Genomic DNA, 24978 nt, shown 5'->3' with positions numbered 1-24978 from the left:
GGACTGTTGCTAATTGAGCAAGATTTATGATTTTTGATTGCCTAACCGCAAGTCAGCTGACTGAAGAACTGGCGACATTAACTGCGCCCAGCAGAAAGCAGCCCTTTTAATTATCTACATGAAAGGCAACAAGCAGTACAACCAGAAAGCCAACTTTTCTCATTTGTTGAGCGAGAAGGCGCTCAGCTTAACCCCGGACTAAACGTCTGTCTGCCAATGGCGCTGCCAATGACATGACTTTAATTACATTGCAGCCCGTCGGCAATGACAGTGGGCAATCACTGCAGCAGAAGCAGTGGGTCAGCGGAGCAGTGGGGCAGCGGGGCAGTGGGGTAGTGTAGCAGTGTGGCAGTTGGCAGTGGCAAGAACCACACTTATTATACAGCCACTTGAGGCGCCCAGCCATTGGCATTGACGTTCGCCCACACTTGAGTCAACAGACACACACACACACACACACACGCACAGAGAGAGAAAAAGAGACAGAGATAGACTTAAATATATTCAATTGGCGCTGGGCGCGTGTCGTGTTTTCTTTCGATTCCAAGAACTGAGTTGAAGTCTGTGTGACTGTCTGTGCGCTCGCACCTTCAACAGGTTAACGTGCAGGACATTACGAAATCTATTACAGAACATAACACGATTAAGAACGATTTCTTCGAAAATACGACGCTTTGTATACTTGTGTGTGCATTTGGACTGTTGGGAATCAAGGAAGACGCCTTGCCGTGTTTTAAATATTATATTGTGTATGCTCGTGCTTAAATTACTATGTTCAAAATGGGAAATACCCCACCTTGATTCACTACTATTTAATACATATGCATAGTATTCAAGCGTGTTTAATCAACTCACAACTTGCAGCTCTTAAGCCGCGCTGAAAATATATATATTTCGATGCCAAGTTTACCTATGCCCTATGCCAAAAAAAAAAAAAAAAAAAAAAAAAAAAAACTAACAAATATTTAAAAATAAAATCATATAAACTATAATTTAACTTTTTAAATATATTAAAACTAAATTTAGTATGAAAACTGTTTATTCAATTATATAGAGCCCAGAGTGCACAGCCTTGTATTAGCTATCGTCACACACTCGCATCTCTAGCAACGCTCACAGACAAGAGTTGACGTCCTCGTTTGCCTCTCGTTTAGTTGCACTCGAAGGCATTGTCAAAGCGTTCATTAAAAAGAAAGCAAGACCAAAGGCGAATACCATTGACAGGATACAAGGAGCCAGCGCATACGTGCGTGCCCGTTATAACTACTGTCTGTGTCTGCGTCTGAGTCTGTCTCACTGTCTCTTTCTCTCTGTGTGTGAATGTGTGTGTGTGTGTCTGGGTCTGAGCCTTCAGTATGAATGGCAGTGGCATTTGCCTTGATTGACGCACTGCTGACCGCAAATGAATGAATGTGTTTGACTATCTATCTCTAGCTCTATTTCTGTCTCTCTCTCTTTCCCTCTCTCCCACTCACTCTTTATATAGCTGGCAACGAGCACTGTGTCAGTCGGCCTCTTGTTGATTGCCTTTAAAGCTGACAGCTGCTTTATTTAGCTTTAAAGCCAGAAGACGTGGCTATTTAGCCATCGCCTGCACTTAATCAGAATCTCGGCGCTAAGTGCTTTATGGGCCGCTTCTGTTACTCTTTATCGTTATTGTTCTTGTTGTTGTTGTTGTTGCCGCATAATTGCAAAGCATCAATCTGCAAATGAGCTTCATTAATTTGCCACATAAATAAGAACAAACACAAGATTGAGCTTAAGCCCAAAGCAGCTTCAACTGCTTGGAAATATTAGCTTGAATTTTGCTTCAGTCTCTTCGCGTGCTCTTCATAAATGGGTTAAGTTGGGTATATTATATTAGTACATATATCATTCAGTATGTATAAAGCTCTGAGAGAGAGATATTCAATCATATTAATAAAGTCATTTATATGAACAAATGGTGGGGATTGCAGATTAAAAGTGCATAACTGAAAAAAGTTTCTTAGAGAGCATCTTTAAGTCGAGTAATCTTTAGCTAATACACTTTCAGTTTTTTTTTTTTAGCCCTGCGGCTTGACTTTGACTTTGATGTGGCACAAGGATCAGAAAGATTGAGTAGCGGCTCGGGCACAATGCGCGTTGGCTGATTCATTCGTGTAGGCCGCAGTGCTTGACATTAAAGCTCATGAGAGACACACACACACACGCAGACACACATGCACACACGCACACTGTTGGCCACGGTCAAAGTGGCAGTGGTTTAGCTAATACACAGAGACCGGAAATATAGTTGATCCCCCCTCCCCTACCACCGTCAGCGGCGCTCATCTCTCTGCTGTGCTGTGCTGTCGCAGTGTCATTTTATTGTTATTGTTGCAAAAGTCCTTGTTATTGTTATCGTTGTTGTCGCCGCCGCCGTCGCCGTCGCCGTTGCCGCCGTTGCTATTGCTGCTGTTGCTGCTATGCGTGTTTGTGGCACTTTAGACAAAAATCGATTTGCCTATAAAATGTTTTACACACACACACACACATACATACGCAGACATACTCACACGACCACAATAAGGCCAAGCTGCATGTGTCGGCATGGCGTCTAAGCTTCAAGGACCGCCCCCTTAAAGCCACCCGCCCACAGCTGTTTGTCTGTCCGCTCGCCCGTCCGTCCGTCTGTCCGTCTGTCCGCCCGTATGTATTCCAGTCAACATGCTTGTGCGTAAGTCTGTGCATATGCTGGCTCAGCTGAGCTGCTGTGCTTACTGCCAAAAATTCACTGCTAATGTGTCGCTCCCCCGCTCCCCCTCCTGCACCACACACTGACGGACTGACCACACAGCCAACTGGCATGCGGGCAACTGGGCAGCGATTGATTATGCACACATTGTGTGCTGGCTCGCTTCAGAACGCTTTCAACTCAATTTCGCCTGGACCCGAAATAGCCCTGGAGGGGCAGCTCGAAAATAACTGGGCTGAAAATGATTCAAATTTATAGAAATTTTGATTAGATCGATGACAAACTAAAGTGCTCAGTCACCTGCCCTGCCAGCCCAATGGAATGATGGAACTGGGTTGTTTTTGCATCTGGGAACATTTCTTTTTTCTGTTTTTTTTTTTTTTTTTCTTTTTGATTAGCTTGCTGTTGCGTTTGGAATTGTCATCAGGGCCCCAGAGCGAAATTGGGCCATAATTCTGCACGACCTGGCCCTGTCGTTTGGGTCGCAGCTAGTGGCATGGAAAATGTGATATATTGACAGAGCAATGGATTAGCTAGTAGCTAGCAGCTACATACACGCGTCGCCTTCACTGGCAACACAATTTTCGCTACGCTTCGCTTATTGCGCATACGCCCAGTGCGACGTCGCGGCATGTGAAATGCAAATAGAACTAAGCTGGGAGGCTGGCAGGCGGCGCGAACACATTTTTGCAACTTATTAACTTTGTAAGCGAGGCTGCTGCGGCAGCTGCTGACAAATCTTAAAGTATCATCAATCATCACTCCGCCATACGGCGGCTGGGCCAAGGGATAAGGATAGCGAGGCGCATCCAGTTTGTCAGCTAGGCGCAGACTTTCAATCTGATGGGACTGCACACGCAATTGAATCCTTTTGGCTGTCATTAAATATACATTTAACACGCGTATTCACACAAAATCACTTCGCTAAGTGCCGCCTAAAATGCCGAGCATAACAATTTGATTTCGCTATATTTGCTTCATTCAATTTTTCCTTTTGGTTTATGGCCGTAGGAAGGCCCATTAGCCGCCTTGTCCGAGCTTCATATTACAGTGCTTTATTTTAGCCAACCATTTGTGGGCCCTGCCACTCTTTAGATATTCATATCAGCACACACACTCGCACACACACACACACGCACACAAATCCACGCCCGCAGCATTATGTGGTGTTTTCCTCTTTCTATTTTTTGTTTTCTGCTTTTGTTGTTGTTGTTTTTTTTTTTTTTTTTTTTTTTGCCACACGAAAATCGATCGCATTTTCATGGCAGACATTATGGAAATTCGAGTCGCTTTTCAAGTGTTTGTCTGTGTGAGTGACGGAAATGGCATTTCTCAGGCATGTAACGAGTTGAGGGCGTGTGTGTGTGTGTGTGCAGATATGTGTGTGTATGTGTGTGTGTGCTAATGCGTCAACAAATAGCAAGCCAACACATATAGACCACAACAACAAACAAATTTGGAGTGGAGTCTGTGAGTCTGCTAGATGCTTTCTTTTTATGCATGCTCAAACTTTTTCAAAATAATGAAAAACGACTGATTACAGGGTATCTGTTAGTGTGACACTGACCAGCTAAACAAAATTGTATTGAAACAAATTAGAAGAACGAAGGAAACCATATTAAATTCAGTCTCAATTTAATTGCTGCAAACTTTGGCACAAGTTTCGTAAACTTTTTTATGGCCACATCAGTGGCTACAGGGTATTTGGGCAGAGTCATCAAATCAACCCTTTCTACACCTGCTGACTACATAAAATATCGCTAGCTTATTTTCAACTTTTTCGCTCTTCTGTTTGTCAAATTTTCATATCTCGCCTCGAACTGTCGCCGCTTGTTTTCGACAGCTGAACGCATCCAATAATATCTTTATATTGACTGTCGGGAGGCGGGGTCATCTGTCCCTCTACTTTTTCCCTCAGCTATGCCAGCCTAAATGCCTCTTCATTTGACACGTTTTCGCACTTATCGCCGAGATTACTTTTCCCATTGATTGCATTTCCGTTTTCTCTCAAAGACTCTTCGCGGCGACTTCTCGACTTTCCTTTCGTCCCTTTTCTTTTATTCTTCTTCTCTTCTTTATTTCGGCTGCTTCATTTATTGTTCGTTTGATTGCTTCATATTCAGCGCATTGGCACACCAGGTGGTAGCCACGCCCATGTCCGCAATTTATGCTTGTAAGTTGGCGTTTTATGTGCAGCACTTTTATCGCTTTATGAATAACGCCTCGCGTGCGTGCGCTCAAAACTTGGCCACGCGGCGCATACGTAATGTGAACGGCCACTAGCGGCAAAAAAAAGTCGACTATGGCTCTCATCATCGCCAGTTATGACTTCTCAATAACTTCCTTAGACGACCCTTCCGTGCGTCCAACTCCAAGCGAGTACATTAATCTAAACCAAAGCATAATCGAGTTGTACGCTCGACACACGTTTATAGACTGGCAGCATAAGATATGAAATCTTATGCTACCAGAGCATCACAATTTATAAGAAGAATTTCAATATATATGGAAAGGGTATAAATTGAAAAATTGCTTGGATTATTCAACAGCTAAATCAGAATGCAAACAACAAAAATCTAAAAAAAAATTCTATAAAAATAAATGAATTGAATAATCGAGTGAACTATAGAGATATATTATACATACATATATACATACATAAATGTACGTATATAACCCTAAGCCTGAAATAATTCACTTATTTTAAGACCATCTATTCTATATATATCCATATCCAAACGCTGTTTGTTGGTTCCGTTAGACAACGCGAAATCGAGGTCATTCCGCTCTGCTTCCGCCCCAACGTGAAAATCAAATCCGACTTCAGCCCTAAGGTGCGAACAGTTTGTGTTGGATTTCTGGCGAAAAGCTGTTGTAGGCCGTGCTTAACTAATTTCCAGCTCACTTGCCGTCAAATGCTAATTATAAATTTATCGACTTTCGTGCCAAAACTAAAGACCGCACAAAAAGTCCATTAAATTATAATAATAACTTGATACAAGGCAAACAGCAAGCCAACTGTGCCCCGCCCCGCCCCCATCGAACAGCCTTGGGCGAGTCGACTCGCTGCCTATACCTTGACGCCAGCGGGCAGGCAACAAATATTAATTAAATAAGTTAAATATGCTGGTCGCTTGTTCGTGCTGTGGACGGGGCGTATACGCAATGCCTATCGCGTTAATCATACGCCCTGTGCTGGCTATGCGGAAAGTTTCGACTGTGTGCGCGTGAGTGTGTGAGTGTGTGGGTGTGTGTGTGTGCAATACAATTACGTACATTTTCAGTGTGTGGTCAGCTGCACGGCAAGTCTGTGGGAGGGCGTGGCATGATGGTCAACCCACGTATTCGGCGTTTAAATGCATCAGTGGAAAAATTCTTATTTATTGCATTCGAGAATTGTGTAACAGCTGTGCGTTTTTGTTTGTGTATGTGTGTGTGTGGGTGTAACGTTGCCTTTGGGACGCTGTGCAGCACTTGAATGCAGTTTTTATGGCGCTCATGCAGCAGATCAACGAAGCGCAACTTCATAAATTCCTTTGCTCTTAGTTGTGTTCTCCTTCCTCATTCTCGCTTTGTCTCTCTCTCTCTCTTTAAATTCAAGTGAGAAATGCAACTTGAACACGCAATTCAAAATGCATTGAATGCGATTAAATTTATTCAAGTGCCTGCAACAGCGGACACATCAATTTGCTGCCACAAGCTGTGCTGGCAGCTGGCGCAACTGCAACTGCAGCTGCAACTGCTTGAGTCCCAGCTCAAAGCAAAGCCCCTCTCGTTTGTCTAACAGAGATTTCTGTCCCAGCAACACTACGTGCCACCCGTCCCCCCCTCGCCATTCATGCAAATCGATGACGTTGACCAGCAGCAGGCAGTGCAAGGAATTTTTTTTTTTCTGATCTGCTGATTTGCATGCAACAACGCGCACATGTCTGCGACTGTTTGCTTCCGCCTCGCACACACACACGCACACACTCGCACACACGCACAGACATTAAGAACAACAACAATTCAAATGCCAGCGGCAACATAGCGACTGGAAACTTGTAAACTGCAATGGCATGCCAGACCGGAAGTGTTGCCACTGTGCCACTGTCAATTTGCGACATTTTGTTTTGTTGTTTGTTTGCTTGTTTCGTTTTATTCCTTTCGCTGTTGTGTTGCCATGTTGCTGCAGCTGCCTCGTTTATGTCACTTCGAATTTCGCATTTGCTTTGAGTGCCGCCTTGGCCGTTGGGCATCATTAAATCAGACACCCCGGCAACAATATTACAGCAATATATACCCTGTGCATATTGCGATAATCGAAGCAGACTTTGAGGCAGATATAGCGAGTTAGCTTATTGAAAGTACAAAAGTTCATTTGGTTACATTTGAGGTGTGAGGCGTGAGCAATATATTGCTATATTTATATCTTATATAAATACATCGTCGATCAGATGATAACTAAATGGTCTTATTTTTGTCTATTTAGCTTAGATTTAGCTATAATAAGTAGAGCATAATTGAATATTAACACTCACACAGGGTATTAGTCAGCCAGTCATTCACTTGCTGTTTAATCTACGAGAATTCCATGAAAGACCTTTTGGTAATCCAAGTAGCTTATTACGGAAGCTGCAACAGGCGCACAAAAAGCGTTTCATATTTCGCATGCTCGGCATTTCTTAAGTTTTCGATTACGGAAATTGATTTACTGGACATTAAAAAGAAATCTAGAAATTCGGCGAATAAAAAGATACAATTATTAACAAACTTTGGCTGCCCGGAATATGTTCAGCTTAAAAAAAGAAAAATGCCAAGTAAATTAAGGGCTGAATGTCTGAGAGCACCCGAAATTTCGTCCAGTCAGCAGCGGCGAGGCACAAGTGAGCCCCAGGTAAAGGCAAAGGCAAGGCAAAGGCAAAGGCGGGCCCAGTCCGTCCGCATTTGGGCGCATTTATCAGCGCGTATCGACAGTTGCTAATGATGTCCTAATTTCGAGATGTCACAGTGTGCGCATAGATAAAAATGCTTGCGGATGTTGGGGGAGGCGAACGGGCGAAAGTCAATCGATGAGCGGATGGCCACAAAATGCCAGACATAACAAATGGCCAAGGAAATTTCCAAGATGGAGATGCTCTGACAAAGCTGCGTTCGCCACGCATGTGGACAGTTATTAATGAGCTGATTGCAGTGCCGGACAAAAGTGGAATTCATTAATTTGGCCAGCCGGGAAGGTGTTTACTTTTTATCTATGTGGCAGACTAAGCTCTGGGCCACTTGAAACTGCGTTGAGGGCTAATCATACGCAGCGTGGCCGTGGCCGTGGCAACGTGGCATTGCTAGCTTAGAGACAGTAAAAATGCTAAGCCGCAGCTAAATGGACTCGAGTCGGCTAATCACAATCACAATGACAATGACAATGACAATCGCAGTAGGGAGTGGGGAGTGGGAGTGGCAGCGGGTATGACAATGCCGTACGCAATGTGAGGAATGTGGATGATGAGGGTTAAAACTGGCTCCCAGCTGGCGGCCAGGCATGTGGCCTCCTCCATCATTAACGACGTACATCACGTCTGCCTGTGGTTGCTCTGCAGCGGTTTAACGCTAATCGCATACAAATACGCACACACATGAAGGCCTCAGCAGCAGAGGGGGCTGAAAGGACTGAAGGGGCTGAAGCGCAGGCGACACTCAGGAGGAATACGCAGTTTCACAAACATTCGCAAAGTACGTGCAGCTGCAGAGCGGCCTGCCACTGCCCCACTCCCCCACTGTCCCACTGCTCCACTGCGGCCTGTTTTGAATAACACGCCTCAAGGATTACGACGCCCAAGTCACTTAAACACATAGAACAACGGACAAGAGCATTTGCCGTAGGCTATGATTGCCCTCAAGTTACCCTTTAAAGGCCTCTACTGCTTGGAATTTAATTTCGAGGGAATACAGAAGTCGTGTTCTCTAAATTAAATTTCAATTTAAGCCTAAGCATAATGTATTTACACTCTCGCATTTCTAAATTGATTTCTGATTGAATTCCTCTTTATCAGCTGTGATGCACCCTCAGCATATCAAATACTTTTGTCTACTTTTTCCCACTTTTAGCGTTACACAACATCGAAATGCCCTTTCCATACTAACTACAGGGTATTAAAACATAGCCACTCTGTGGCACTGACTCCACCCCTCTCTCTCCCCCTGCATTGGCTGCAATTTGAATGTTAATTTGTTAGCCCATGTGGGCAGTGCTCGATGCTCAGTTAAAGCAGCTTACTGATGCTCTGCTTCTTCGTTTCGCAATCTCAATGCAATTGTCTGGCTTTTGGCCATATTGTCGTTTAGGTGCGAGCAGAGCCAGGCAGCGATTCCTTTTACCAATGCTAATGCCACAGCTAGCCCTGGCCATGGTCCAAGTGTCCTGCTGTGTGCGTGTGTGTGTGTATCTGTGCTTCTCTATTTGCGCACAATAAAACATGTGACTCACTTGAGTTATGCGCCACATTAACTTGCACAAGTCTTAAGTGGCTTTTAACCTTATTTCGTTTCCGTTTCTTCGCTGCAGCTTTCCGCAGTGCGATGCCACACGGTGGGCACTTTTTTTTCTTTTTTTTGGTTGAAGGGTCGCTGCAACGGCTCCTTAGAGAGCTAACCGAGCCGAATATGTAATGCACTTAATTTTCTGGAAATATAAATGAGCCTCAATTTGTTTCCAGGCAAGTGAAAGGAAAAGTTCTCAAAGCAAATAAAGTCAAGCATTGATGGCTTTGGAAGAACTTGAAACTCTAATGTTATTTTTTATAAATCTGTAAGCTTTTATTTCAAATATAAACCAAATCTCTGAACATGCTAAAAATGAATTATCAAACATAAAAGAAAGTGTTTTAGCTTAAGCAATCTCCAACCATACCTTTGACTCATTCGCCACAAATATATATGGAAAAGGCTTAAGTATTTCTCTGTGTTTTTCCATTGCCCATTATCAAAAGGCCAGCAGCTTATAGCCCATGTTACAAACACAACAACAAAATCAAAGTTACCCACAAGCCATAGGTAAGCTGAATGTGTTTTATATTTAGCTGGGCGGAGCGGGCGTGCCTCTTTAGCTAAGTGCCCAGGCATTGCGCTAGTTTTATTCTCTCACTCTCTCTCTCTCTCTATCTATCAGCTGTCTCTGTGTGTGTGTGTGTGTGCGGATGACACACATGCGAAACTTAAGTTTTGAGCCGCCTGCAAAGCAAAGCAACTTTGTGGCAACTGTCAGGGGCATGTGCGCCAGAGAAAGAGAGCAAGAGAGAGAGAGAGAGAGAGAGAGAGAAAGTTCAAAAGCCAAGCCCAAAGCTGGCAACAAAGAATCTCATAATTTAAGGCTATTATCGCCTTAAATTCGCAAAGCAGCGCCAGCTCATTAAAAATTCGCAACTTACTGAAGCGTGGAGTAGGCATCAAAGCAATCGTTGAATGGGCATTGGATGGGCTGAAGGGCAGATGGGCGAACAGGCGCTCAAAGCCGCAACTGGCAAATCAAATTAGCTAATTGATTTGTTATCAATTGCGGTTGACTTTAGCGAAAAGTTTGTAAGCCAACTTAAAGTGGGTAAGTTGAAGCTGCCAAAAGCCAACAAGTAGTTCATAATAAAGCGATTTAGTGGCTCGCCATAAAATTGAGAGACACAGCCAGCCGACCAGGCAGAGGGGGCGGAAAGCGGGGGGCGGCACGCACACATGCCAGGCACGAAGGCAGCTGCGTGTTCGAGCCGCATAAAATCCCCAAACAAGCATGTGTGCGTAATGATTATATCCTTGCCAGCGTGCGTATGTGTGTGTGTGAATGTGTGTGTGTGTTTGCCTTGTGGCATATTAAACAATAATATTTGCACGCGAGTGCGTCAAAAACAAAATCCAGCTCCACCTCCAGCTCCAGCTCCAGCTCGAGCCTGGCCGTGACTACAAATATCTAATTGCCAAATGGAACTTTCCTATTTTGGTCCTTTTTTGTTGCTTTCGGTGAGCCATTTGGCAGCCAATTCACGTGCAACTAGGTTAATACAAGTGCACGAAAAACAAGAGCATTATTTTTGGACTGCTCCATTGGTTCGCAGCTATTTAGCCGTCAAATGTTTGCATATCATTTGCCGGCCAGCGCCATTTGCCAGATTAGGGCACTTAGTGGCAACCAACAGTAACGACCACACCCACCACACTTCGCACGCCCACACACCCACAATATTCAAATGAGACGAGAGAAAGTGGGGAAATTGAATTTGTAAACAGGCAACAGAGACAAGCGAGCTACTAAATGTCGCCTTGCATTTGTTACGCTACGCTTACGTGGCGTATACTTAACGCCGCCGTGAGTGGCTGCAAATAACAAGGTGATAAATTCGCCACGCCGGTAATTAATGTGCACAGCATAAATTGGTTTAAATGCTCGAAATTAATGTTTACTTTTTTTAGAGAGAGAGGGAGAGGGAGAGAGAGAGAGAAAGGGAGAGCACATTAAATAAACAAAAAACTTTCGCTCCTCATTTCACACATTTATCGGCAATTTGATTAGATAATAAAAGCCGCGACGCAGCCCGGGCATAAAAGACAAATTCAACAACAACAAATGGGCAATTTGATGTGTCGCTTTGTTACGTGCACGCACACACATTAACTTTTTCAATTAAGCTGTCGATCAGAGAGTGACACAAACCCAGACACGCACACACACACACACTGTTACACTTCCATTGAAGTCAATAAATATCAATCCAACTTTGTTTGCGCAGTTGAGCTGTGAGAATTATCAACCAATTTTACGCTGCTGCGATTAAGCTCACATTTCAAATATTGTATTTAAAATTTGATTTATATCTTAGCAGAAAAGGCCCATGTATAAGCCTAAACTCTGAAATTATTGTAAAATACCATTCACAAAATCATGTAGTTATAACAAAGAGTGAAAGAAATTAAAATTGAAAAAATTTTTTTAATAAATTTGATTTATTTTAATCTTTGAACCTTATCATGTTCTTATTAAGTTATTAACTTTAGAAAAATGGAATATATTTAACTTAGGGATTAAAATAAGAATTAAAATTAAAATATCAAGCAATTCTAGGCTTATGTGATTCATTTCACATTTCGATGAACTTTTTATCACTTGACTTCAAACTGAAGCTTTAGCCAAGTTACATTTATCTCATTTTTAAAGATTAAAATTAAAATAAAATTATCAAACAATTTTACGCTTCTGCGATGAAGTTCACATTTCAAATAAGCTGCGAGCTGCTGGCAGAGGCAACCGTTTGATGAATTTTAAACTCGAAAGTTCAGCTTTATCTAAATTGAATCTATCTAATCTTCAAACTTAAGAGTTTGCCGGTTCTCGCTCATTCAATTTGAATTCGTGCTCAGACGCCCAAGACTCTGCATAAATCTAATTTTAATTTACGATTTCTTTACACACACACACACACACTGAACGCCTCTACATATCATGGCAGCATCATAAATTGCAACCGAAAAATCAATTTCCATTTAATGCGGAAATCCCAGAGAATTTCGTGGAGAACCGCAACAGCTGCGCCGCCCACTTGACTGCTCGCACTTTTGTGCTCACAGGAAATTAGAAATCAATTTTTATCACTTACGCACAGATTCGATTCGGCAGCTGAAGAGCTCAAGCCGGTGCACCGTTGTCAACTAAATCGCATCAAGTGCGAAACAATTTTGCAACGCAGTTTATTTGCGTGCCGCTGCAAACAGCTGCTGATATCATTTGCCAGCTGCAATTTGACAGCTGCTTCTGGCTGCAGCAGCACTTCGCTAGCAATGCGCAACAAATGGCCTGCTCCCACACTCCCCCCACTCCATTGTCAACCCGCTCTATTCCCTTCCAGCCCCCACTAGTCGACAGCTGTTTAGTGCTTCTGCTGCTGCTGCTGCTGCTGCGGGAATATCAAAAGTTAGGCCAGGTACAGGCGACAGACAGACGGACGGACAGACTGGCAGGCAGACGCCCTGCAAGAAAATGGAAAAACTTTCGCACATCGACTTTGACTTGTTTTCTTTTTCTCTTTTCTTTTTTGTCCATGCGATTTCTGTTACTTTTCTGCAGCGTGCGCTCTTTTCTGATGACTTGTAAGCAAGGCGAAAAGGAGTTGCTCAGCTCACATGCAATTTATAGAGCTATAGAGTCTATATAACTGAAGACTTTTATAGTTTCTCTTTTTAAATGCAAGCCTTTACTTTCTACTCTTTACGATTTTCTTTTCTTAAATTTTTCCCTGTCTTAACTGAATAGAGTATTACGCAGTCAGTCTTAATTTATATTTATTTTTACTGCAGAGCTGTGGCTGAAACGTTGTATTCAATTTGTTTTGGCAACAGCTTGGCACAAGTTCTATTAAATAATAAAGTCGATTCGCACATTGTTCACAACAGCGAATAACAGCAACAACAACAACAACAATAACTAGCAATAGGTAGCGGGGAATTCCATTGGATTTTGGTTGCTTTTCCGCATTGTTATTCAACGCAAAAGCGTCGTAAGTTTTGTCCTGAATTCAATCATTGCCAAAACTTCTTTAAATACAAATTTAAGCAGCAGTTGACTTTCATAAAAGCTGAGATAATATTTCCATTGAAATTCTAGAGAGTTGTTCATATTTCTTTAAATTAATGATGCGGGAAATATGGGGTTAAATAAAATGCTGTTGTGAAAAGGAGAATGAATAATTTAAAGGAACCTTAAATTTGTAAATTTAATTTTGGTGAATCACATAAGTGAATCATCAGCAACTGATTCTATTCACATTTATAGAGCAACACACCTTAAATTCAAAGTAAACTGAGTAAATAGGTTTAAAGCTGCAGCTTGGCAGCTCGTATATACATACATATATACGCATGTATATTTAATTAACATTTTTTTAGCTGGCATCAAAAATATGATTTTGATCCATTTGGCAGGCGGCTAAAATAAAACGAATGCCGAAAACCATTTGCAACATGCCGAATGCCCGCTAAGACTTTGGATCCGGCTTCCGTGGCGGTTATAAAAGCCAGTGCCATATGCGCGTCAGTTAGCTTTATGGCTGCTCCCGGCTAAAATACACATAAACAAGCAGAGTCTCACACACACACACACACACACACACATACAAGCAATTTAATTAAAATTAATGTATGTATTTTCTGCTTCTTCTCTTTTTTTTCTACTTGATGCTGCTCCTGTTGCTGGCGCTCTTCATATTTCGGCTGCTGTTGCATGCGTCCGCCCACTCCTCACTCTCACTCTCTCTCTCTCTCTCTCTCTTTCGTCCGACATTTTGATGGCTAAAAACAACAACAACAACAACGTGCAGAAAAAAGGCCATGGTCAACATGGAGGGACAATTTCTGGTGCGTCAAATTTACGATGACGAAATAACATACAATCTAATTGGAGCAGCTGTTGAGATACTCAGTAAGTAGCTGACGAGGGGCACTTAGCTGGTTATTACTGTAGTTGATGCCACATAAAACACGGCTCATAGCACGCCCCAGCCACACTCATGTTGTATATATTTATTTTTATGTGCCCCATACAGAAATACCTGCCGATGATATATTGGAGCTCTTTGGCAAAACATTCTTTGAGTTCTGCCAGGACTCGGGCTATGATAAGATACTGCAAGTGCTGGGCGCTACGCCGCGCGACTTTCTACAGGTGAGCTATGCTGCACTGAACTGCAGTCAAGCCTGGCCATAGAGAACGTTGAGCTCGCTGCATAATTAAAAATGAAAATACTTGACGTTTGCTTTGGCCAAGGCTTGGCCTACGTTTGGCCTGCCTACATGTAATTAAAGCCCAATTTTCGCATTTAACGCTCATTTCACATGCATCACACACACAGCATCTCATTCAAGAGCCAATGCCGCCCTCGCCCACCTGCCCGCCCATTGCCATTACGTTTGCTGGTGCCAATTTCGATGCAAGTCATTTTTCATGTTGCCATCCAGTTGCTGCTCGCTTTTAGTCGCATTGATAAGCATTATTTTGCTTCACTGCACCCAGAGTGTGTGAGAGCGAGATAGAAACTGAGAGCGACACACACACCTATATATACTACTGCAGCTCGTTTGGGGTGTGGCCTGGCCTTTTGTTGCACTCACATTCGATTTATTTTCAATTTTCCACACTTTTCACCGCACCATCAACGGCGCACATCATCAGGCGTCCTCGTCATCCATCTGAGCCCCATTCCTTAGTCATAATGAAAAATGAAATTGAATTTTTGCTGCATTTTCATGGGAAAACATTTGTAAAAACAACAACAACAATAATTTTATGGCCTGCATATAGAACCTAGATGCATTGCACGACCATTTGGGCACCCTGTATCCAGGCATGAGAGCGCCTTCGTTTCGCTGCACGGAACAGGACGGCGAGCTGCTGCTGCATTATTACTCGGAACGGCCTGGCCTCGAGCACATTGTCATCGGCATCGTGAAGGTAAAGGAAGGGGCTGGTCAGCCACCTGCGCTGACACCTGCGCTCACGAAGTTAACACGCCGCATTATCTCTTACAGGCCGTCGCATCGAAGCTGCACGGCGTCGAGGTGGAAATTGACATTGTGAAGCGCAAGGGCGAGCCCATCGACGAGGCCGAGAAGGAGCGCGCCCTGGCACGCGAGCAGCAACAGTCGGACACTGAGACGACAGCTGGCGGATCCGATGAGGCGGCAGCAGATGCTGCTGCAGCAGCCGCCCAACTGTCAGCCGAACACAATAATAATCACAATGCCAACAACAACAATGCCAGCAGCAGCGGCACCAACAACATCAACAACAACAACGACGCTCAGCAAATTGCCATTGAGCCGGGTAAGCGAGGCGCAACTATTCAGGCCAGCAAATTGCTCGGGGCTCATTACGTACACTATTAGCAGCGGGTATAATGGACTAGCGCGTTCAATATGCCGCAATTAATGGCTATGGGATGTTGTCTGTAAATTACACTTTGGCCACAGTCAGCAGAAAGCAAAACTTTTTAAAGCTTAGCCAGCCGCAGGCAGCGTCTCTGACTAAGTCGATTAAAGACTAGAGATGGCCTCGTGAGAAGCAAGACTGAGGCTAATATAATAGATTTGATATTAGATTTTCAGCTAAGAATTTTATGTTGAATTGCTTAGAGGCACATTGAGAACAGGGTTAACTGATCAAATATTTTGGTACTTGTTCATCTCTAGAAGTGAATATTCATAGATCTCCTATTCATATATTGTCTAGCGGAGATTGATTGGAGCAAAGCCCTAGAGATGGCCTCTTGATGGTCTTTTCATCTCTTCCAGATTAAATATGATAATATTATCGGTTTAACATGAGATTTAAAAGTTCCAAGTTCCTTTGACTTACGATCGGTGACTAACTGAAGGGGATTGAATTTTGAATAATTTGAGCCATCTGCAGGGACCACACATAGTTCAGATGGCAGACAACAATATATCGATTTATCGATTTATAAATATATTACTTATAAACATCTTTAGCCCTGGGCAAACAAAGTCCGTATTCAAGTTCACATCCCTTCGTGTCACGACATCTTTTGCACATCTCTGGTCATATATAACATATATATATATTGCCTGCTTCTTCTTTGCCATTGCTATTAATCTTCAATTGTAATGGCCCCAACCATTGCACAATCCACAGCTGGCGAGCAATTGCCGGCCACATCGAAGGCCACAGGCGGCGCGACATGTGGCCCACTCGTGCAGGATAGCTTCGATTGCGACGGCGACAAGGAGCAGAAGTGCCTGCGTCTGCTGAAGAACAAGAGCGACGACATCGAGCGCTATGACCACGTCCAGTTTCTGATACGCGAGATCAATGTGGCTGCCAAGTCGCAGGTCGATGCCAAGAAGGATGAACAGGCGGCCATCGATGATATGGAGTTTCTGTGCGAAGGTAACACGAAAAGCGCTTTCTATTAATTTGGCTAATTGCCAGGCTAATCGGTTGAAACCCTTTCGGCCAACAGCTCCCCTCATCTCGCCGGCGACTTTCTGCAAGGTGTTCCCCTTCCACCTGATGTTCGATAGACAAATGAAAATCGTGCAGGCCGGCAAGGCCGTATCCCGCGTTATACCCAGGTGAGTTAGGGACTAATGGACGCTGGCCAGGTAGCTCCACAGCCAGTGCAGGCCTTTGTCATGTTTGCGATTAGCCATTATGAGCGACCTTCTACCTTCCCCTTCTTCTTGTTCGCCGCAGAGTGGCCGAGGAGAACTGCTCGCTAATAGAGGTAGTGGAGGCCATTAGACCGCACCTGCAGCTAACATTCGAGAACATTCTATCGCACATAAACACCATCTATGTGCTCCAGACGAGGCAGGGCGCCATGAGCAGCCGGCTCGAGCAGCGCTTTCTGAGACTAAAGGTAAGCTGTGCTTTGATTTGCCAAAGCGAACTGTTCTCTCTCTCTCTCTCTCCGTCTCTCTCTCTCTTACTCTTTGTTTCTCTTTAGTCAACCACATTTCAATATGCGGTCACACACACACACACATATATATATCACATAATGAATAAGCAAAATGGCCGCTTAAGCACAGCCGCTGCCGCCATCGGAATTGAAACTGAAATTGCTTTGCATTAAATTTAATGCGGCTTGCCACAAAAGCTTTGCATTAAACTCAATTTTACGATAATTGTTTTGTTTTTCGTTCACATTTTTACTAAGCTTTTCTCTCTCCGTTTCTCTTCTGTCCATCTTCCAGGGACAAATGATGTATATACCCGAAACGGATCGCATACTGTTTCAGTGCTATCCGAGCGTCATGAATTTGGATGATCTAACCAAGTGAGTAGAGCAATAAATAAATAAAAATATAAATTTTAAGACCAATTGCCGTATATATTTGCAATGAAATGGAAAAAGAAACTAGTAAAGTTTTTGTAGTCGAGCGCTAAAAAGTGCAATTGAATCTGTTTTTGTAGGAAATACGCAGAAAATCAACTAAACATTGCATGATATAGAATTATAGACTTACCATAACTATTTATGTGAGGAAATGTTTATCTTTTTAATACTCATTCACGAAAGTGAAATGGGAATGAGGGATTTTGATAGTATATAAATGAAACGTAAATCCAGCAAATAACATTTCCCGATTTGCCACACCTCTAACAAGTGCATCAGAGTAGATGTATGACTTTACCAGACCAGAGTATATATTGCATTTTTCAAATATCTTTGGCTTCATTAGCGAGAAAATGGCTTATAGACAACCGGGCGAACAGCAGAACGCATATTACACAAACTTGTTCCGTGAATGAGTAAAAAAAACTGATTCCAGTCATTTCGTAACTTACTATTCCTGCTCCCAACTAATGTACACAAATTTTCCAATTGAATGCACAGAAATGTGTATTGTAATCAATGATTACGACAGCAACAATTTCATGACCTACTCCTATACCAAAACAACCAGCCTTTCCTATTTCGCTCTAGCTCTACCTCTCTCCCTCTCTCTCTCTCTCTCTCTCTCTCTCTCTCTCTTTCTTACTAAAATGCCCTTCTTTCTATAGGCAAACTCATAAATGTTTGCTTCGCTCTTCTATTGTTACATAATATGGCTTTTCTATAAGCGATTTCTCCGAAAAAAAAAAAAAAACATAATCCCAAATGAATACAGACATTGTGCCAGATAATCTCATGGCAGATCTTTTGCTATCTGTTGTGCATTAAAATTACCTAAAGCATAAAAATTTACATTTGTTTATTTAAATGTAGATTTATAGAGCAGCTGCTGGCACTTTACGGCCCGTTGTTTATTATTTGCGCCTCGAAATTGAAAGAAATGGCAAATATTTCGCTTAAATTTATTGGTGACAGCAAATATGTATTGCCACCTGACTATAAGAGAGGTCACACACACACACACACACACACACACGTGCGCACTCCCCCTTCTTAGACACAGCAATTTTTTATTTTATTTTCCACCATTTCAGCTGAAGCCAAGTTAAATCCAAATAGACTTAAGTTATATAAAATGCGCGTCATTTTTTTTTTTTTTTTTTTTTTTTGTATTTATTTCACTCACCCCTACAACAACATCATTTATTACAGGAAGGGACTCTACATCTCGGATGTGCCGCTGCACGATGCGGCCAGAGATTTGGTGCTGCTTTCCGAGAAATTCGAGGCGGAGTACAAGCTGACCAAGAACCTGGAAATGCTGACGGATAAGCTACAGCAAACGTTTCGCGATCTGGAGAGCGAGAAGCAGAAGACGGACAGGTAAGAGGGGAAGCGATGCCAAAGCGTAACACAAATAGAAACACATTAGCAAAGAGAGCTCAAAAAAAAAAAAAAAAAAACACGAACAAATCGTTGCATGCTTTCAGGCGCGAAATTAAAATTACTCGAACATTTTCTTTCCATTTGTTTGTCATTTGTTGCCGTTGGTATTTCTGCCGCCCCCTGCTGCTCTGATGCTGTGATGTTACTCGCCAGGCTGCTCTACTCGGTGCTGCCCAAGTCGGTGGCAAATGAGTTACGACATCAGCGTCCAGTGCCGCCCAAACGGTAAGCCAAGAAGCCCCAACCCGACGATTACCCACCCAGGCTGGGCTCGTGTCGTGCCGCATGATATAAAGGTTTTATGAAGAAGAACTGTGTATGAAATTTATAGGCTAGCTAAGCAGCACTTGTATTTATTGAAAATACGACACTAAGCAGGCTATATAAGTTGTTGGCTTGTCCTTTCACCTTTGACAAGTGCGTGTTAGCAACCGATATTTGGTAACACGCATTCGAATGCGTTAATAAATTAATAATTATTGACATAAAACTAACACGAGTCAACACGATTCATACACAGTGTCACGAATGTATAGAGGATTCGTATTAGTCAAATAAAGTCTGTGTTTAATCAAATATCTATTGTGTTAATCTTCGATTACCAAGCATAGTACAAATATATACACATACATATATTTTATTAGTTGGTGCTAGTTGCTGTTCAGTCAGGCAAACTGTGTCTCTCATCAAATGTAATTCAGATCAACATACCTATCTAATGTGTTAATACTCGTTTGGTATATACAATGTCGTGTCACGACTCGGCTCAACACGCACTCATTAACCTAAATACAACTGGTGGATAGATAAGTCATCTAGAGCGCCTCAGCACGACACGCAGCCAGCTCTAAGGCTCAACCCGGAGCTGTCAATGGCCGCAAAGCATTCGCCATTTGCGCAATTTATTTAATGCTTCTATTTATTTTGACAGCTACGACTCCGTAACGCTGATGTTCTCTGGCATTGTGGGCTTTGGCCAATACTGCGCGGCCAACACGGATCCCGAGGGCGCCATGAAAATTGTGAAAATGCTCAACGAGCTCTACACGGTCTTCGATGCGCTGACCGACTCCAAGCGCAACCTGAACGTCTACAAGGTGAGTGCCATTCAAAATATATATATAGCTATAGCTATATCTATAATATACATATAGATGTATATTTGATGAAAATCCACTGAATGCACTCGCCTCAATGCGTCTCTAATGGCTGTCAAAACGTGGCCATCAACCTGACACTTAATTACATTTTTTTGTGCTCGGCCGCAGAGTGTTTGCAAAATTGAACCGGGTCAAGCAATTTGCCAGCTCGCTTTTAGGTCAGCTGTCAATTTGCCTGGCAGCCGCTTGAATATCTATTTTCACCACTAACACACACATATACACTCTCACACGCTTATCTGTGTGTATTATTTTCTTGCCAGGTGGAAACTGTGGGCGACAAGTACATGGCCGTCTCGGGGCTGCCGGATCATTGCGAGGATCATGCCAAGTGCATGGCCCGCGTCGCTCTCGATATGATGGACATGGCCAAGAACGTCAAAATGGGCTCAAATCCTGTGGTAAGTCTGATGAGAGCCAAGCTCAGTAAATATTTAAATAGCCACCGATTGAATATATTCTGTTTGTGTATTATCTGATGATGATTAAATTATAAATTATATATAAATTATTGTACCAATAAGCCACACAGTTATTTAGCCAAATTCTAGTCACTTCCTGAATTTGATATGTAGTCAATGTAAATTATAATCGACAATCAACCATCTCTCGACTTAATGGAAATTTGCATTCTCCTTGTAATTAATGCGACACTAATAAGTCAGCTTTATGTAGGAAATAATGCAGTGGATGTAATTTGATATTTTAAATATAATTTTAATTACATGCAGTTAAGGTCGATTAATAACTCTTTAGTTGGTAACAAGTTTGAGTTATTTACAGCGCAGCTGTCTGCTGTCTGCTGCACACTCGAGGCGCGACAATATTAAATGAATGCTGCAAATTGTATGCACAACTAATGTACAACTTTGTCAAGTGGCAGCACGGGCCGTGGCAGTAACAGAGACAGTGATAGAAACAGAGAGCAAGAGAGAGAGAGAGAGAGAGAGAGAGAGAGACAGTTGCCAGTTGGTGTCGAGTCGTTTGGCTGCCTGCTAATTGTGCGCACTGAAAGCATTCGAAAGTTGCCCCCGATTCGTGTTGCAAGCTGAACAAGCTGCGCGCAATTTGTTGCTGAATGCATTTAGGCAACGGCTCAATGTTGCATAAACATCAATGGGGCACAGACACCAAAGGACTACGACTCGCAAATTGCCGTGACAAGCAGCACGTAAAATATTGATAAAAAAAATGTATATATATAAATCAAATGTATGTATATACATATATATAAACGAGACGTTGAACGAAGAGTTGGCCTTTTCGCTTTTCGTGCAACGCCACAAGAGACAGAAAAGTAATTTAAGCAAGAAATTCACGCGGCCCGAAAAACTCAAAATTTTAGAGACTTTAGACACTTTCAGTCTTTGACAAATTACTTCTAGGAAATGAGCAAAGGAAGGAAAGGATTTAACTATTTAAGCTGAACACTTTTTGGCAGATTTGCTTGATAGTTATTCAAAAGCTCATGAATTTCTGCATAAGACTCTTGATTCAAAGCACGCTCCACTCAGATAAGTGAGCTATGATGATCTAGGCAGAACTCTGATGTTTGAGTTGTAGAGGTTTGTGCTAAACTACTGTTTTTCTCTGAGAATCTACTCAGAGTGGGTCGATGAACCAGATGCTTGAGCTACTGCAATCAATGCTCTACTCAGAGTGCTCTGAGCAACTCGAATAGCCACATTTTTGATATACGAAAATCTAAGTAGTATTGATCTCTTACTTTTATCTATTGATCAAAATATTAAAGAGAGATCCGAAGAACCAAGTCTGAGTAAGTTTCAATATAGTGTGCTACACGAATCTCTTCATAGGGCGATATCTCTTACTTCAAATACCCATCTAATGGAATCATTCTTCTTCATATATTGTATTTAGCATGATGCTCTTCCGCAGTTCAATTTAACTTGCAAATGAAGAGCTCCGTTATTTAAACAGTATGAGAATATTGCTGAATAGTATGATCATCATTAATTTATATTTCAATCGAATCTATTTAGAGCAACCTTAAACAAATATAACTACTGAGCGCATATCAAGTTGATCAGATTCAGCCTGCCATGCTCATCAAATATATATTATTTATAATAACTGCTCCAGTCTGTGGCATTTAATATATACAAATATAATACCCTCTTTACATACACATATTATATACATATATATTATAGCCTAAAATTAGTTGATACGCTGCAAAAGTTGAGCTAGCAAAAAGTTGTGGCAAATTGTGTAAATTGCTGAAATTAATTCCAAATTGATGACACCGTGTCAAAGCACAAGCATCAAGTTGTGTGACGTGCCTGGGTTGACAACACATTCCGATCCCCGTCAGGCGCCGCACCACCGCCACCATCTCTGCCCCAAGACCTTGGCAGCCCGTGCCACTTGACCGTCAGCTGCGTCGAGCTGCGGCCCGCTGCAATTTGAAAAGAGTTTTGCTAAAGGGTATGCAAATTGGTCACCATCACACAAAACGAGCGGGCGGCACTTTAATCCCACGATTTAGTTGGAATACAGTTCTCAGAGTTAATAAGAACTGGATCTACTTCTCTTGCATTTCATCCTGCTGTGAGATATTTATTATTCCTTCAGTCAGCCTTAGAGCGGCATCCGATAAGTTCCTTCCATAGCTCCTATAATACCTATATATAGATCTACAGGGTATAGGGTATCTATCTTTGTACTTCTGGCCGTGCGCGCTTGTTTTTCCAAGATCTCTTTCTGTTCTCTCTTGTGGGCTTAAACACTTTGAATGCTTGAGCTTAAAATATACGAGAGACATGTACACAGGGAAAGACATCTATGTATGTGTGTGTGAGAGGACAAGGGGATGTCGACTTGATGGCATCCTTCACAATTACAGCAGCCCAGCCCGACGTCGGCGCCGATGTCAGCATTGTTGTACGTGTGGACAATGCTTGTGGCTTGTTGCAGTCACTTGCTTGCTGCATGTGCGGCAAGGCGTGCAGCAGGAAGTCGTCCTCGAATGCTCAGCTCATGTCGCCCGACTTTATTGTCAAAGTTGTTTTTGCTAGCATTTTCATTGCACAGCACGACTCGCCTTGCACCTCGCACCCCCCGCCGCGCACCTCGACTGCGTCGTCTTAAGCCATCGGCCCATTCGTCTTCCACTCGTGTTGCATGCAAGGCGACTACTGTGAACTGCTGTGGCTGCCACCGTTGCTCATCTTATGAGTGATTGCTCTTGGTAACGCAGCCGGATGCACGTAGCCGGACTTACTCTGGCCCAACTTTGAAGTATGTGCAGTATGTGTGGATGCGTACGACCGACTGCCAAATGCCAAAAAAAGGGAGCAAAACACAAAATAAAATCGAAAAAGACAAAACTTGTTCGCCTTTCGACAGGCAAAGAGCCAAATTGATAGATAGCTCAAAATGCAATTAACAAATCCCAGCCGGATCCGTTCTCCTGCTGCTCTGTGGCTATTTCGCGCTTCATTAGCTGCACAACAACAGTCATGTGAAAACAATAAAAATGTAACAGAATACCCTGCAGCACTGTTGCCCCACCCACCACCTGACACCTACCACCTCCCACCCACACCCTTTTCATGTAGCCAATTATGCAATTCTGTTTTCCTAGCAAAAAGCTTTCTATTCTTTTGGCGCGTTCTGCCAGCTGCTTGCAATCAATAAATATTACTACAACTGTGCAAATAAACTCTCGCCTGCAGTTCCTTTGTCAATACCCTGTATGGCAAATGCAGAAATCGAGTTGATTAGTTGCCTAAAGAAGTTTGAACTAAGTTTCGATGCTGATATATTATAAGTATATGTGCTGATATATTAGGCTGATATATTATAACTATGTATATATGTATATCGTATTTCATTCTATATAATTTTTACTGAAATATCTAACATACACACCTCTTTGAAATTAAACACCTACAATTCCAATTTTCTACTTACGTCATCCTTCGTATATATTTTGTGCACTTTCTGAGTAAATTCACACAATTCACAAACTTGCTGAGCACTTAGGAGCTATATATGTACATTTTAAGCTTTTATTGAATAGAAACTGCTTCACTCTAATTCGAAAGCAACATATCAAAATTACATTTGTCCGCCGCATGGTCGACCAGACATTGATTTGATTCAGTTACCCGCAGTTTCTGTGCGAATCGAGCTACACATATATAGCACAATCATAAAAGCTTCGGACACACTCTTCAATGGCGTACAAATGAATGGAGCAAAGTTTTCGACAGCTCTCACACTACCCACATCTGTGCGACCTCCTCGCGTTCAATTGGCAAAACTAAGACACGTAATTACTGCAGCGCACTCTATTGCTGATATACCCTGTATTCCAGCAGATGAGCGAAAGGATTGATTGACTATTTATACTACTATTGTGAGAAGTATGCTTATGCGAGTATTACTAAAACGATTATAATATATGAAAGAAGAGCATTGAAGCTAATTATTGTTGTAGAATATATTGAAAAATCATTTAAATTTTTTTTCTATTTTTTTATACGCTGAACGCAATTAGAGTATTGTAGTCTTCTAAAATATATTAAAAGTAAATTAAATTAACGCTGATTGCGCTTCCTGCTAAGTAAAACATTTCATATGACTCTTTCATTTTCTGTAACGATCCAATTAATTAAAGTAATAATATGTATAGCAATGATATAGGTAATGCTAAAATTTAACGGAGAAGGCTGAAAGCTGAGAGCAGCTCTATAATGATAAAGCTCAGTATATATAATTTATATACAATATTATATACATACAACCCTCGCTTATTGGGCAG

General features: G+C 42.3%; 2 protein-coding genes across 8 annotated transcripts in view; one reads left to right on the top strand and one right to left on the bottom strand.

The window, feature by feature from the left end:
* The window catches only part of LOC108609340 (putative peptidoglycan muropeptide transporter SLC46), a 65179-nt gene extending 52805 nt beyond the window's left edge, over nucleotides 1-12374 (bottom strand). Inside the window, exon 1 of the mRNA XM_089462529.1 lies at nucleotides 12331-12374. The gene's annotated coding sequence lies outside the window, so the exon portion shown is untranslated. The remainder of the gene's footprint in view (nucleotides 1-12330) is intronic.
* The window catches only part of Gycbeta100B (guanylate cyclase soluble subunit beta-1-like), a 51766-nt gene that overhangs the window by 7016 nt on the left and 19772 nt on the right, over nucleotides 1-24978 (top strand). For all 7 annotated transcript variants that reach the window (XM_018018608.2, XM_089462526.1, XM_089462528.1 and 4 more), the window contains 12 exons: nucleotides 14047-14147; nucleotides 14272-14390; nucleotides 15027-15176; nucleotides 15254-15548; nucleotides 16377-16631; nucleotides 16705-16816; nucleotides 16938-17103; nucleotides 17441-17523; nucleotides 18796-18966; nucleotides 19183-19254; nucleotides 19961-20126; nucleotides 20453-20590. In XM_018018608.2, the coding sequence (XP_017874097.1) occupies nucleotides 14047-14147; nucleotides 14272-14390; nucleotides 15027-15176; nucleotides 15254-15548; nucleotides 16377-16631; nucleotides 16705-16816; nucleotides 16938-17103; nucleotides 17441-17523; nucleotides 18796-18966; nucleotides 19183-19254; nucleotides 19961-20126; nucleotides 20453-20590 (1828 nt within the window). The remainder of the gene's footprint in view (nucleotides 1-14046; nucleotides 14148-14271; nucleotides 14391-15026; nucleotides 15177-15253; nucleotides 15549-16376; nucleotides 16632-16704; nucleotides 16817-16937; nucleotides 17104-17440; nucleotides 17524-18795; nucleotides 18967-19182; nucleotides 19255-19960; nucleotides 20127-20452; nucleotides 20591-24978) is intronic.

The sequence above is a fragment of the Drosophila arizonae genome, chromosome 2 (assembly GCF_054131065.1).
Source record: "Drosophila arizonae isolate 15081-1271.41 chromosome 2, UAZ_ARI_1.0, whole genome shotgun sequence".
NCBI lineage: Eukaryota > Metazoa > Arthropoda > Insecta > Diptera > Drosophilidae > Drosophila > Drosophila arizonae.
This window is presented reverse-complemented; position numbering and strand designations above follow the sequence as displayed.